At 39.2% G+C, this 15,405-nt stretch overlaps 1 protein-coding gene across 6 annotated transcripts in view; it reads left to right on the forward strand.

Annotated features, from left to right (window-relative positions):
- Positions 1-12,566, forward strand: part of LOC147231130 (electrogenic sodium bicarbonate cotransporter 1-like) — a 39,466-nt gene extending 26,900 nt beyond the window's left edge. For 2 of the 6 annotated variants that reach the window (XM_086152301.1, XM_086152297.1), the window contains 13 exons: positions 575-837; positions 1,244-1,296; positions 1,395-1,580; positions 2,438-2,551; positions 3,119-3,280; positions 4,680-4,858; positions 7,343-7,415; positions 8,229-8,297; positions 8,825-8,998; positions 9,082-9,246; positions 9,361-9,454; positions 10,315-10,388; positions 10,507-12,566. In XM_086152301.1, coding sequence (XP_086008427.1) covers positions 575-837; positions 1,244-1,296; positions 1,395-1,580; positions 2,438-2,551; positions 3,119-3,280; positions 4,680-4,858; positions 7,343-7,415; positions 8,229-8,297; positions 8,825-8,998; positions 9,082-9,246; positions 9,361-9,454; positions 10,315-10,358 — 1,576 coding nt within the window. In that variant the 3' untranslated portion in view covers positions 10,359-10,388; positions 10,507-12,566. Of the gene's footprint in view, positions 1-574; positions 838-1,243; positions 1,297-1,394; positions 1,581-2,437; positions 2,552-3,118; positions 3,281-4,679; positions 4,859-7,342; positions 7,416-8,228; positions 8,298-8,824; positions 8,999-9,081; positions 9,247-9,360; positions 9,455-10,314; positions 10,393-10,506 lie in introns of all 6 variants that reach the window. The other 4 variants (XM_086152296.1, XM_086152299.1, XM_086152298.1 and 1 more) reach the window with 3 other exon arrangements.
- Positions 12,567-15,405: the final 2,839 nt, after the last annotated feature.

The raw sequence follows: 15,405 nt of genomic DNA on the forward strand, positions 1-15,405 counted from the left end.
TGACAAATACACCGGTCACCCTCTGTGCATGATCAAACCTTATGATAGAATATAAGGGAGACAGGAAGAGACACACAATCTATCGGACTTGCCTACACATATGGTTCGCCCTCAGGGTTATTAACATCTTGATAGTTGATGGGTGTTGACTTCATCTTCTCTATGCCCCTCCTCTCCTCTGTCTAGCATTACCAAGCACTATTCCATTATTAATAATTTACAGTCATTTGATTTTATGCAGTGAACAAAGAATGTTAAGGCTTTGTATTCTGCAAATGTTTCCATGCTTTAAGCTACTGGTTGCTGATACAGTGGCAATGCGAGCCTGCCTCCTGTGACTGGATACATCTAATAACCACTGCCACCATCTCCAAAATGCCTGGGAAACAGCATTTGCCCTAGCATTTGGTCTATTATGTTCTATAATGCTTTTATCTAATGATGGGCAGATACTTGAGTTTTAATGTAACCTTTTTCAGGCTAAAAGGGAATTAAGGGGAATTGAAATCCTATATGTAGTACATTGAAGTGCATGAATACAATGAACAAGTTCCTCTGCATAAATCTTCCTCAGAGAACATCAATTTGACTACCTGGAGTTCCGGCTTTGGATCGGCCTGTGGTCAGGTATATTCTGTCTGTTGCTGGTTGCCACAGATGCAAGCTTCTTGGTGCAATACTTCACACGTTTCACCGAGGAAGGCTTCTCTGCACTCATCAGCTTCATCTTCATTTATGACGCCTTCAAAAAGATGATACACCTGGAGCATAAGAACCCCATTAACTCTAACTATGACCCTGACCGGATCACTCTCTATGACTGCCGCTGCATGCCAGGTATGTAGTTTACAAGCGAAACCGCTGATAATGATGAAAATATGCAATTTTCCCTGAAATCAACACATTTTATTACGACATAATGATTCTCTGTTAGAGATATTCTACATTGTGAAAAGTGATTGGTCATGCTGGCCACTGATCTTTGTCTTGCATAATAAACACAAATTTCAATCCATTATGGTGTGTTTACAGTGGTGATAACTATGGTATCTACAGGCCCAAGTATACCAGTATCTTTTGTTTACTTTCCCAACAGCCGTATCAGTTTCTGTGTTGCAAGTGATTTGTCAGGAGTGTTTGGGGAGAAGTTGACATAGGTCCAAAGTGACACGTGTGATACCAAAACCAAAAAAACAGTTTTTCAGATTTAGATAGTGTTTTTTTTTTTTTTCTTTCTCACAAGGCAACTCATCTGAACCCCTTGACAGCTCTGACTGGACAAACCGTTCCGTTCTGGTAGGTAGTATTCTCAAATGTCTGACTTTTGGGCAGCCTTCTATACCACAAATAGATTTTGGTCACTAGAAAAAATATTTTTGTCCTTGTCACCACAGCCAGAAAACACCACCTGGGCAACCCTGAGTAAGAAGCAGTGTCTGGAATATGGAGGACATTTGGTAGGGGAAGCTTGTAGATACGTGCCTGACATCACCCTGATGTCCTTCATCTTATTCTTTGGGACCTACACCTGCTCCATGGCTCTGAAGAAGTTCAAGACCAGCCGCTTTTTTCCTACTAGAGTGAGTGGCGTTACTCAAGAATACGTCCCTTGTTTTCATGGGCATTTTCAGGTTATGTTTTGGAACTTGGAAATGTTAAAAAAAAAAAAAAATGGAGTCTGTAGATAAGTCACCCATCATTGAAAAGACACATTGCTCTATCTGACAATATTAATAACTCATGTGCAGGCGAAGACGCTCGCGGAGTCCCATAAAACTCACAGTTCGCACCTAATATTATTTAATATAGTAATAAATGAGGACATTATTTTGCTACTTTTTAAGCACTCACTGCCTAGTGCACATTTTCTTCTGTGTCCCAAACCTATTTTTAGATAAAAGTGGGCATCATTAAAGATGATAATGATGATTATTTTCGAAACAACTGATTAATACAGAAGAAAAAAAAAAGCATTTATTTATTTTTAATTTCGGCATGGTAGTTAGTGCTTCTGTCTCACAGCAGGAAGGACCCTAGTTCAGTTCCAACAAGGGAACCTTTCTTTGTTGATTTTGCATGTTCTCCCTGTGTCTGTGTGGGTTTCCTCCCACAATCCAAAAACATGAAACAGGTTAATTGGAAAAAAATGGGAAAATTACCCCAAGTGAGTAAGTCTGTTTTTGTATGTGGCCCTGCGATTGACTGGCGACCAGTCCAGGGTGTACCCTGCCTCTCACCTGATGACAGCTGGTATAGGCTCCAGAATGCCCTGTGACCCTGAGCGCAGGATAAGATGGATGGATTGATGATTAGTGCAGAGGAAAAAAAAAAAAATTTCAAGTACAATTCCTGCAAGACAGTGTAGTTCTTTGTCAAACACATACAGATACTTGTTGCCCTAAAAAGTCTTAGAATGTCTGTTAATAACTTGCTCCAGGTGCGGAAGCTCATCAGTGACTTTGCGATCATCTTGACCATTCTTCTCTTCTGTGGTGTGGATGCCTTCGTTGGTGTGAACACTCCAAAGCTCATTGTGCCAAGTGAATTTAAGGTAGGCCGCTCTCAGAAGAAGTCTTGGCTGTCTTGTACAAATTTGGTCTGTGCCTCGAATTTCAGCAGAGGTCGATGGGCAGTAGAATGCCAGGTGTAGATTCCCTCAGATTACTCTGACAACGATCCATGTCTTTGCTAAAAGCCCTTTGTAATACTTCAGAATCCCACTATAAGGGTTTCTTTGTAGCTAACCAAATAGACCATCCATATTTCCTGAAATTAAGACGGCGTTGCTTTCTGAGATGGGGAAACCTCAAAGGTTTCTCAGGGGAGTGATGGCCTAGAAGAGCTGCATCAAATAACCTCTTCATGAGAGGTGATCTAAGGAGACCAGCCTTCTTATAATTACAATCACAGAACAAGCTTTGTTTTGCTACAAAGGCTAATGTTGTAATTCAGATTTGTCTCAAAAATGCTGTTATTTAAGATCCAATTTGGCATCAACTGAAAGCCTGTTTGGTTTCACAATGGTTTCAGGGATATGAGAGTGGGCAGAGATAAGCCATTTGTCTGCACACCTATGGTGGTTCTTTTGACACACACTTTTTGTGTTTCCGTTCTGTAGCCCACAAATTCAGCGAGGGGATGGTTTATTCCTCCCTTTGGAGGTAATCCGTGGTGGGTGTATCTTGCAGCTGCGCTCCCTGCCCTGCTAGTCACCATCTTGATCTTCATGGATCAGCAGATCACAGCTGTGATTGTAAACCGAAAAGAGCACAAACTGAAGGTGGGTGTGACTCCTATTCCTTTTATCAATCATCAATAAAAAACAATTTCTGCAAATGAATCTGGTGCATCTGTTAAAGGAATTGTTTTGCTGTTAAAACAAACACACATTGGTGTTACTATAATGTTAAATGTGCTGATAGTAAATAAGAACCTGGCCTGACCTAAGTTTTGCAACACATTGTCTGTTTCCTGCATGTTGCAGAGTTTAAAGGGTAAATCCTCAGTGACTTTAACAAGTTGAATATTCAGTATGAATAACAACTTTGCTTGAAAATCAACTTAAAAGGGTGCAAAAGGTTTTTGGTTTATTTTTGTGAAGCAGTCTAATGCCTCCTTAATCATCTCTCCACATACTCCTTTGTACATGTAACCTGCATCTGTGTCCTGATGTGTGCCTTTAGCGGCTTTTGCAGTTAACCTTGTTTACACAGAGACTGCATTATCTCTGACTGTTACAGCTGTGTCGTTGTCGGCAACATACTTTACCTTTTGATATTCCACTAGATTGTGTTTCTTGAACTAAAAGTTTTTGCTCGAACTATGTGACGCAAATTACTGTTTCACAACCATGCAAATTTTCCAGATACAATAAATGGGCTCCTAGCAATGAACTGCTCCGGGAGAAAATCGAAAAACCCGAAAAACCAGAAGTATTGCTTTATCTGTTGGGTATTTGCTTTATTCGTCAACCATGTTTGTTAAAAAAAAAAAATTCTCCTGTTGCTTTATCAGTGTTTAGTTGTGTGTGTGGAGAATTTCAAAGAGAGAGTACTAGAACGGCATGAAATTAGGGCAAATCTTGGATTTGTACCAGCCTGGAGGCTTGGTAGCCTTGTGGGCAGAGAAGTGTTTGCCAGTCCCAAATGTTACCTGAGCCATGCGGCTATGACGTTCGTTTGATGACTGGGACCAGATAACCTGTGTCCACACTGCATGGTGGAATCTTTCCAAAACGCTGGTTCCTTGGATTATCATTCCGAGATCAGACTTAACTGTTCTACTTGGAAAAATAAAAAAAAATGGCATGCGGTTTTGCTGTTGTTCCTCGCAAGAACCTCACGTATTTAGTTCATCTGGAATAATTCACTGTCTTTTTACTATGGGAGCCTATTGTGTACATACAAGTGGATATGTTGATACTACTCTACTGCATTACAGTTTTCTAAAGCTTGTGTATTTTGGGATATGGCAGGATTTTGAAGTGTGAAAACACTACTGAAATTGAAACCTCCCTGTGTGCATGCTTGGCATCACTACAGTGCAGTTTTGGCCACCTTAAAAACTCCTAAATTTAGAACTGCCTCTTTCTGTTAAATAACTAATCACACTTTTGTTCGGTGTGAGATACTTCTCATGTTACAGCCTCATACGCTCATTCCCCTGCTATTTTTCCTCAGAAAGGGGCCGGGTACCACTTGGACCTGTTCTGGGTGGCCATCCTCATGATGGTCTGCTCTTTCATGGGCCTGCCTTGGTACGTGGCTGCCACAGTCATCTCTATTGCCCATATTGACTCTCTGAAAATGGAGACTGAGACATCAGCCCCTGGGGAGCAGCCCAAATTTCTGGGTGTCAGGTGAGTCAGTAAGGCTGCTACATGTTGTCTGCCATCTGAAGGAATTGGACTGTTAAAATGTTCCAATGTGCTAATTTGTTCTCTACTTCTAATGGGGCCACCTAGTCTTTTTCAAATCAAAAATGATTTTCTGAATAGGTAGCTATACATCAGACGGTTTTATCTTGCACTCACTGGGGTAAATATTATTATATAAGCCATACCGTGTTGCTTGTTATAAAGTCCCTTTTTTTAACTAAATTAAACATTTAGAGATTAACCATGTAGGTCTTAATGTCAGTGATGCTGACCCCCATTCAATCTGTCGCATGACGATAAATTCAAGACAGTTATTTTAGCAACGTCCAGCCCCAGCTTTATTCACCACCTCGAGTCGCAATCCCACTTTCATTATGACAGAAACATGAAAGGAAAGGAAACATGAACGCAAACAAAGTTTGGAAACTTTATTCTTTCCTGACTCAGATTCCATTGTGCAACAAAGAAAACTCCCATGTCTAGTATACTATGTCAATAAACTTTGCCATATACTTGATTGAAATGTTTATATCCTGGAAAAATGCACTGAAAATCCTTCATAGTTCTGATTCTACCTCTTTACAAACACTTGCAGATAGTTGTGCGCACTTGTGACCCCTACATAACTTAATACCATGGCTTGTCTTTCAACAAGTTTTATTCCCACTTTTTACTTAAATATTTGCACACTCTTTTTTTTTTTTTAATCATGTAAATCTTGCCACATCAATAACTGAAACCGATCAAGACATACAGTTGTGTGTCAAGACATCCAGACCCAACATTCATGATGTGCATGCTCCTGAGTGTGTGTAATTGAATAATAAAGTGAAAGGGGCGCGTTCAAAATAATAGTGTGGAGTTCAATCAGCGAGGTCATTCATCATGTGAAGAAATAGGTGTCATTCAGGTGGCCTTTATTGGAGGATGAAGCCAGCACATCTTGTTCGTGCAGTTCTATCTGAAAACCTGAGAAAGATGAGTCATGCCAGACATTGTTCAGAAGAACAGTGTGCTTTAATTAAAACGTTGATTGGAGAGGGGAAAACACATAAAGAAGTGTAGAAAATGATAGGCTGCTCAGCTAAAATGATCTCCAACGGAAAGCCAAACCAGAGACACGTGGAAGAAAACGGGAGACTACCATTCAAACGGATTGAACAAAAGCCCGAATGGCAAAGACTTAGCCAATGATCAGCTCCAGGGAGATCAGAGATGGTCTGAAGTTACCTATGAGTGCTGTGGCTTGTGTGAGGCTAATCTATTGGCAAGAAGCAGTCGCAAAGTCCCACTGTTAAAAAAACAAGGCATGTGCTGAAGAGGATACAGTTTGCTAAAGAACATATCGACTGGCCTAAAGGCAATTGGAGAAACATTTTGTGGACTGATGAAAGTAAGATTATTCTTTTTGGGTCCAAGGGCCGCTGACAGCTTGTCAGATGACCCCCAAACACTGAATTCAGGCCACAGTACACTCTGAAGACCGTGAAGCGTGGTGGTGCAAGCATCATGATATGGGGCTGCTTCTCTTACTATGGTTTCAGGCCTATTTGTCGCATACCAGGGATCATGGATCCATTTGCTGATATCAAAATACTTGAGGAGGTCATGCTGCCTTATGCAAGAGAGGAAATTCCCTTGAAATGGGCCCCAAACACACCAGTAAGCGAGCAGCATCTTGGTTCTAGACCAACAAAATAAAGGTTATAGTGGCCAACCCCGGACCTTAATCCAGTAGAAAACTTATGGGATGACATAAAAAATGCTGTTTCTGTGGTAAAACCAAGAAATACAGAGGAATTGTGAAAGACCAAGAAATACAGAGGAATTGTAGAAGGTTTTCAAATCATCTTGGGCGGGAATACCTGTTTACAGTCGCCAAAAGTTGGTCAACTCTCCTTGTAGTACAGATGTGAAGCAGTTCTCAAACAGAGGGTTTACAACAAAATATTAGTTCGTGTCACCTTAGATGCTCAAGAATGCTAAATTGTTTTTCAGTTTGAGTAAATATTTGAGTTTTTAATAAAAAATGCAGACACAGCTTTTTTTTGAAAAGCCCAAAATAATTTTCCCTTCATTTTCTGTCAAGTAATTGTAATATTCATACCTTTTTATTCATGTTTTGATGTAAAATATAATGTGCAGTGTTCCCAATGAATGAAAATAAAAAATAAGCATTTTGAGCTTACATTTCAAGAGAGATTGCTATTATTTTGAACACAACTGTACCTACACACCTGTCAGCAGAAGGGAACAAAATTAATCCAAAGCAAGTTCATCAGAAACAACATCAGAAGGTCGACGTAAAATACCAGTATGGCAGCTTTGTGATTAGAAATCTGCTTGTAAACTTAAATTGCTATAGGTTGATAAGTTAAACGAATTGCGTGACCTTCAATCTACAAACTCTACTTACCCTGTTTGATATAGTGACTTAATGTTCTTTTTTTTCCCTCCTTAATCCAGGGAGCAAAGAGTCACAGGCACCTTTGTGTTCATCCTGACCGGGCTCTCTGTGTTCATGGCCCCCATCCTCAAGGTAGAATCCAAATTTACTTTGGTTAATTCTTCCGCGGAACTGTGGATTACTGTCTCCTTCTTTTAGGACAAACCTCTGTCACCTCTCCTCCTAATTTAAAAATGATTAAGAATCCCCCTTTTTCCCCCCATCTTCAGCTGATTTGGAGTTCCCATCGCTGAAGTAATTTGATGTGAAATAAGCAGGCTCATCAGAGCCTGAGCTCAGATTTCTGCTGAGGGCCTTCTCAAGTTTCCATTCCCTCATTAAATTGGCCAACAAATATGTGAAGTAATTGAGTGGAGATTACTAGAGCTGGTACTCCCTCTTGTGGACATTGTGCAGATGGTTTTGTTTGCACATTTTATATTGACTGATGTTTAAACTGAGCACTGAGCACTTAAACTGATGTTTAAGTGCTCAGGGAAAGGTGCCCCCACCAAGACAAACACCAGATTAATTGCAAGAAAATCTTGTCCCGTAACTTGCTTCAGGCCAAGTTATTGTGCAAAAAGTTCCTAAGGGAGGTTCTGTTAAAGCCTTTTCATTACCATTTAATTAATGGCCGATATGACTTGTTTTTTTTTTTTGCTCATGGTTTCCAGGTTTGGAGGGGATTTACTTTGCTTACTTTGGATTACTGCCAGACTACATGATCATGATTAACTATTCCACACAACAGTCCAGTGAAAAAAGTAGCTTGGGAGCTATATTATAATCAAATTACCTAAAACAAATGATAAATGATAAAATAAAACAGATCATAATGTTGCCCTTTTCCAGTTAATTCAGCACATTTTTTAAAGTCCTTTTGTATGTCTTTGTTCTCCACAGTTCATTCCCATGCCTGTGCTTTACGGTGTGTTCCTCTACATGGGGGTCGCGTCTCTCAATGGTGTTCAGGTGAGTGACGCTGCCTGTCCAGCAGTTATAGGAGGAAAGGAAGACACGGTCTTGTGCCCTTGAGCACAAGCAAGGTTTTTACACATTTAGTTCACACATTGGTATGAAATCTGAAAAATTGACTAAAAATCAAAGTGTTGACAAGCCTCTGCTCTACAAGTAGAAATGACTTGCTGAGCGTTTGCAGCTCATTCCTATATCTCTTCACCCATCCTCTTATTCCTGTATTTTTATTTGCTTTCAAAAATGACCCAGCCATAAATGATACTTCTAAGAGATCTATCCATGACCTTTACATCACATTTCATATATATATATATATATATATATATATATATATATATAGTCCTGCTTTTCAGGACTTTTTCAGCATGACATGATTGAACAAATGTGGTGACAGACAACTCACACTGATAGATTGCATGTGACACTTCTCACATAAAGAACCCAGATGAAAATTGTCTCTCACTGTCCACAGAATCTTCTTTCTCATCCAACACCATTTTGTTTATCTCCGTTACCATCAGTTCATGGATCGTCTGCAGCTCCTCCTAATGCCGGCCAAGCACCAGCCTGACCTGATCTACCTGCGTCATGTCCCCCAGAGGCGTATCCACCTCTTCACCTTCATCCAGGGGCTGTGTCTGGCCCTCCTCTGGATCCTAAAGTCCACTGTGGCCGCCATCATCTTCCCCGTCATGGTGAGGACCCTTTCGATGACTAAAAGGAGTGCAAAATTATCAACTTGTATTGAAAGTGAAACAAAGTATGTCTTGGTCTCTAGATTTTGGCGCTGGTTGCCGTCCGCAAGGCCATGGATTACGTGTTCTCTCAACATGACCTCAGATACCTGGACGATGTCATCCCAGAGAAGGACAAGAAGAAAAAGGAGGATGAGAAGAAAAAGAAAAACAAGAAAAAAGGCAGCATTGACAGTGAAATTGAATATGTACGTTTAAAAGTGTAATTGTTTCCTTTTTCTATTTTATGGTTGTATCGTCCTCCTCTAGATGTTACTTATTTTATTTAAAGTATAAATGTTTTCCCCTCCTCCCTCCCACAGTCTGACTGTCCCTACCATGAAAATGTTCCGAATATTAAAATCTCCATGGATATGATGGAGAAGGAGCCAATGTTGGGGGATAAATCTGTGGATAGTGAGTACAGGGTTTGATTTGCAGTTGCGCCAATGGCAACACGTTGGCTGCTCAAACTTTGCTTCTACAGGCTCCATGCTGACATTTTCCTCTGCCCCGCTAGTCACTTTTGCATGACCTTTATCAAAATTAACAGTAAAGGGTATGTTTCCCGGTTCTTCCACCTTTTAACCCTGACAGTAATTTTAAGAATAATTTAAATAGCTCTATTTCATGGCTTCCATGCTAACCCCCTGCCTCTTGCTTTGTCTCTTGCAGGCTTATTTTTAATACCTATCTTAGAGTTGCAGTCTCGTCCTTTGCATAAATCCGTCCTGTTGGCATTTGAATAGAGCTTGACATTTTGTACTTAAGCACATTTTTCTGCATTTTCTTCTATTTCCTTTTATTTCATTTTTTTTCCTGCCAAACGACAGCCCATGTTCTTCACAAGGCAGGTCACAGATTAACTCTTAGACTCCAGATTAGCTCAAAGAGCAAAATTCAAAATTAGTCTCACCCTAATGCAAACCAGCGGTCCACTCGGGTCAACAACAGCCAAACTGAAAGGTTTATTGGCCCCCCCCCCCATGTCCCGGGCCTGCAGTTTATTGCGATCAGCGTCACAATCAATCATCATATCTTTGAATTTTGATATATTGTGCTCTTGAGCACTAGTTTATTATTTATTTATTTTGCTAGGCTTTCCCCCACTTAGTATTTGCTTAGGCACATTCGCCAAGACAAACTGCAGTGAAATCACCAAAAATGAAATTATTTTTTTTCTTTTCTGAGCTATGAAAAAGTTTTTGTTCATCTTTCTCTGTTTTCTTCACTTTGCTATTTTTGCCAAGTACTTAATCTGCCCCCTTTCCCTCCAGGACATCAATCCCCGACTTTCCCTAACCCACATTCGCCGTGCTGAGCACTATTTTCACTCTCCCACTGTGGCCGAGTAAGTGAGTACCACCTGGCGTCACGAATTCTGTTTATTCAAAAAGAATACACCGGTTATTTACGTTGACTTCACATCCATTGGCTCTTCCCATTTTTGTCTCTGCTTTTTCTTTCAGACTTGAAAAAGGTTCATACACAAAAGGTTTGCCTCAGATTCGAATCAAGCGTGACTCTGAGGACAATGGTGTTGTCTCCAAGAAGGGTTCTGAAACCGACCTCTGAATAACCCAAAGATGCAACAGAGCCAGCTCAACGTGACATAGATTAATATTCTACTACTGTTTGTTACCACTCTTTTAAATATTCCTTTTTTGTGAGGATTTCAATCATAATGGTTGGAAATGTTTTTATTATATTTGAAACACCGAATCTTAATTGCGATAGGTCTGTGGCGGAGTGTCCTTAACCATGTCTGCTAAAGGTCATTGGAATGCATTTTTTATAGCCTATTGATATCTTATTAATATATAAGCTGATTTATTTATGTTATGAAGCATCCTGTGTTGGATGTCAAGTCATGCCCTGCAGGTCTGTAGAGAATTCAGACCGTCCAAACCAATTAATGTAAGGCTTCAAACACGCCTGGATTTCACCACCATTATGGTTGTTGTTCTTCCAGGAGTTCAGTACATCGAAACAATTCTGTCAGTGCTGATTTTGTAGTCTAAATTTCAAATGCAGGTGCACAACGCCTGGCACGAACAAAAGGGCTACAGAAGATTGTGAACATACATTTTCAACTAGAAGCGTTTTGGATCAGTGGGCATGTGTTATTGTGGAGTAAAGATATCAAGACGCGCTCATTCAACAAATCCAGAAGGTGTGGTAAGAATATATCTTAGTATGAAGGAAATTATTTAATGCCATGTAAACTGGAACAATACTTATTTCTGTTTTTTGTTACCTAATACTTTCCCCTCTATTTCTTGTCTTTCCTTTTTTGCAAAATATTAAGTATGACTTTACCATGCAAATATAAGGACCTCTTCCCTCTGGTCGGCTATCTCTTCCCCAATTTAGGGAAATCTAGATATGTTTGTAGCTCTACCTCTTTTACATTAGACACTACACGTCACATATATTAATACTTCTTTTGTGCAATTTTTTTGTGATCAAAGATATATATTTTTCACCTATGTTTTTAAATCTCCATTTCAATTATGCATTGACCTTTTGACAACATTTAAATTTTTGTCAGATAAATACTTTTGTTTTCTTTTAGTGCATTTAAGGGATAATCTCACAAAACTGTAATTCATTTCAGAAGTTATGATTTTCAAATGAAATCAAACATTAAATACGTTCTATTTTGATTGAAGAACATATTTTTCTTAAGCCATATAATTTCAGTCGGGGGCTGAATGCCTGCTCTGTAGCAGCTTCAGCGAATTAATGTCGTTTTCCATACAAATCACCATGAACTTGCCCTGAAATAATTAAGTTTATGCAATGTGATCATATTTTGAATATGTTAATGTGAGGAAATATAACCTTTTTATTTGTTTTATTGACTTAAAATCAACCATCACTGTGATACAAGACAATGTAACTTCAGCTTTAAGGGTTCAGGTTCTTGTGCAGCATGAATAGTGCAAATGACATAGATGCGGTTAAATAAGTCAGTATTTTCAGCAAACTAATCCTAGGTTCCTGGTAGAGCCAATTTCTCAAGCAACGAAATGCACAATGGTCATTTTCGTCTGTTGCTCAAATGACTTGATCATGCTTGTTTTGCTGATTTTAGCATTTACTGTAACTTTGGTTATTTATGCATATCTGAATGTAATCTATCTCAGTCATTTGAAAAACACACAACTGTGATTGAGAAGGCACACGGTTACTGGCGTTGAATCTCAAATGCAGGTTCTAAGGCTTTTTTATGTCACATTTAATATGCAGTCAAAATGTGAAGCACGCGACTGTCAACTTGCTTTAAACCAAAAATTCAAAACCACATTGTCTTCCACTTTATCTGTGACTTTTCACTCTGATTCTGCAGTCAGTGTGATATTTTTAATGTTTTAACCCTGAAACCATTTTATACAAGCACCTTAGATGCTCAATAACTATATGGATATTCAGAAAAAAGGAGACAGTAGAACTGTTTTTTTTTGTTTTTTGTTTTTTTATTGGTGTGTTTTGAATGAGGAATAAAACAGTTCACATTATTCTTAAAGACATGCTTGTGTTTTTTGGTTCATCACTGAGATTTACCATTGTTTCTGAAGTGTATGATATAATCTTGGAAGGGATTTATAAACTAAATTCAGGTTTTCTCATGTGTCTGGGAAGTGTTTTTTTTAATTTTTTTTATTCTTGAAAATAATCTGAAAATGCAAAATATCCTGTTATAAGAAGCATAGTAACAAAATAAATCATGTATATTGTAAGGATAAAACTTGATAAAATCATCCAAGTCCAATTAATCAGAGTGGCATTAAATCCAATATTTCTTATGTGAAGGTTCAGTTAATGATATGATTTTAATATTTAAGAGAGTCAAGAAAGCTTGTATTAACTGAATATTGCCCTGGGGTCTAGGGAATCTCATCTAAAGCCTAAAAGGTCATGCGTGTTGAACACAATATCGGAAATATTACCGGACACAAAGGCCATACGCAATTTACCATAAAGTTTGGAACGTTTGTGTCTGGTATTTTGTATGTAAAAGAAATTCTGTACTTTTTTTGGGGGGGGGGGCTGTCAGTAAAGAAAAGGAAACCAATTTAGATTAGAAAAAAAAAAAGAATGGAAGAAAAATATTCACATACCATAGTGATCCAATCTACATTCACTGAGCTGCAGATGTGTATGTATCTGGCAGCTCTTCTCCCAACTACCTTTCTTGTATTTTGAATATAACGAAGTTAAAAAACAGGTGCTTCAAAAAAAATTTCATTTTTTTTTTTTTTTTTTTGAATGAGTGTAGAACCCTAACTCTGAGAAGTTTTGGGAGATTTTCGTTAGCTTGATAAATATTTAGCTTTATAAATATGTAGATTATAAAGAGAGAACCCAAAATAGGAGGAAATAATGAATTTAGAGGTCTGGCAATGATCATCCTCAGCTGGTCTATTTGGTGTGCCAACCTGTATTAAAACTATTCATGCCGGTCTGTGAAATTAAACAATCTGTCCATTCACTCCTTTAGTACAGATGTATTTGCTTTTTGAGGCGCTTGTTTCATTCGGGTTAAGTTAAAGCTGCAGACACTGTTGTCTCATCCTGTTCCGAGTACTTCGACTTGCCAGGAGATAAGAGATAAAAGCTGCATAGTTTCCGTGATCACAGGACTCCCTCGAATCAGCTGCGGCCAAAAGTAATTGGCTTATTATGAGACACTGTGTTCTTGTCATTCCCAACAGAAAATACATGTAATAATTAACTTATGGTTTGGGAGACAACTTCAACCATATTTACCCAGGATCAAATTATTGAATACTACAGGTATTAGTAAAAGTGATGGCTGGTGTGACTGCAGGAGTTCAGCAGGAGATTATGAGACTGAATTGGTGTTATGTTCTCTGAGGTGTACAAATAACATCCATGCATTTTGTAACATCACATCTTTCAGGCATACTGACAGTCTTGTTTCAAAATTGAGATACTGATAAAATGTATTGTTCCAGCTCCGAGGGGGTGGACGGTAAGGCTCTTTCTGGAGAGCAGTGTGGAGGACTTCACAGTTGCACATGTGCTTTTTGTTTCAGAAAAAATACATTTGTCCAAAATGCAGATTCACTATCTTGATACAATTTAAGCAGGACAGGGCATTTGAAATCTCTCTCTCTCTATCTATATCTATATCTATCTATATCTATATCTATATCTATATATATATATATATAGATATAGAGAGAGAGAGATATCTCTCTCTATATACAGAGAGAGATATATATATCTATATATATATATATATATATAGATATATATATATACACATAATGCAGCCTCAGGGCGGCACTGGCCTGTGTCTCTCCAAGCTTGCTTTGGGGGGGCACAGAGCAGTGTCTCCCTGTGCTGGTCCCAAGCCCGGATAAATGCAGAGGGTTGCGTCAGGAAGGGCATCCGGCGCAAAAATTTTGCCAAAACCAAACATGCGAGTCAACCATAACCATATCATACCGGATCGGTCGTGGACCGGGTTAACAATGACCGCCATTGGTACTGATGACCTACAGGATACTAATGGAAATTGGGCCACTGTGGGTCAAAGAACAAGTAGAAGAGGAGGAGTGTGTGTTTGGAAGCAGAGAGAGAGGAGGAAAGGAAAGAGCCTGGGACTGAGAGTAGGGACTTTGAATATCAGTTGGTTGACATGATGCAGAGAAGGAAGGTGGATATACTATGTGTCCAGGAGACCAGGTGGGAAGGTAGTAAGGCTAGAAGCTTAGGAGCAGGCTTTAAGTTGTACTATTATGGTACTGACAAGAAGAGAGATGGAGTAGGAGTTATCTTGAAGGAGGAGTTTGTTAAGAACATCCTAGAGGTGAAAAGAATGTCAGATAGACTTATGAGTCTGAAACTGGAAATTGAAGGTGTGATGCTCAATGTTGTCAGTGGCTATGCCCCGCAGGGGGGATGTAAATCTGAAGAGAAGGAGAAGTTCTGGAATGAGTTAGATGAAGTGATGCAGAATATTCCCAGAAATGAGAGAGTGGTAATTGGTGCAGGCTTCAATGGACATGTTGGTGAAGGCAATAGAGGGGATGAAGAAGTAATGGGCGGATTTGGTATACAGGATAGAAATGCAGAGGGACAGATGGTGATAGATTTTGCAAAAAGGATGGAAATGGCTGTAGTGAACACCTTTTTCCAGAAAAAAACAGGAACATAGGGTAACTTATAAGAGCGGGGGTAGGAGCACACAGGTAGACTACATCTTTTATAGACGAGGGAACCTTAAAGAGATCAGTGACTGCAAAGTAGTTGTAGGTGAGAGTGTAGCCAGACAGCATAGGATGGTGGTTTGTAGGATGACTCTGGTGACAAGGAAGATTAAGAGGACAAAGGCA

The sequence above is a fragment of the Fistularia commersonii genome, chromosome 9, assembly GCF_037954325.1.
Source record: "Fistularia commersonii isolate RoL2024-O1a breed Wild chromosome 9, RoL_Fcom_v1.0, whole genome shotgun sequence".
NCBI classification, from domain to species: Eukaryota; Metazoa; Chordata; class Actinopteri; order Syngnathiformes; family Fistulariidae; genus Fistularia; species Fistularia commersonii.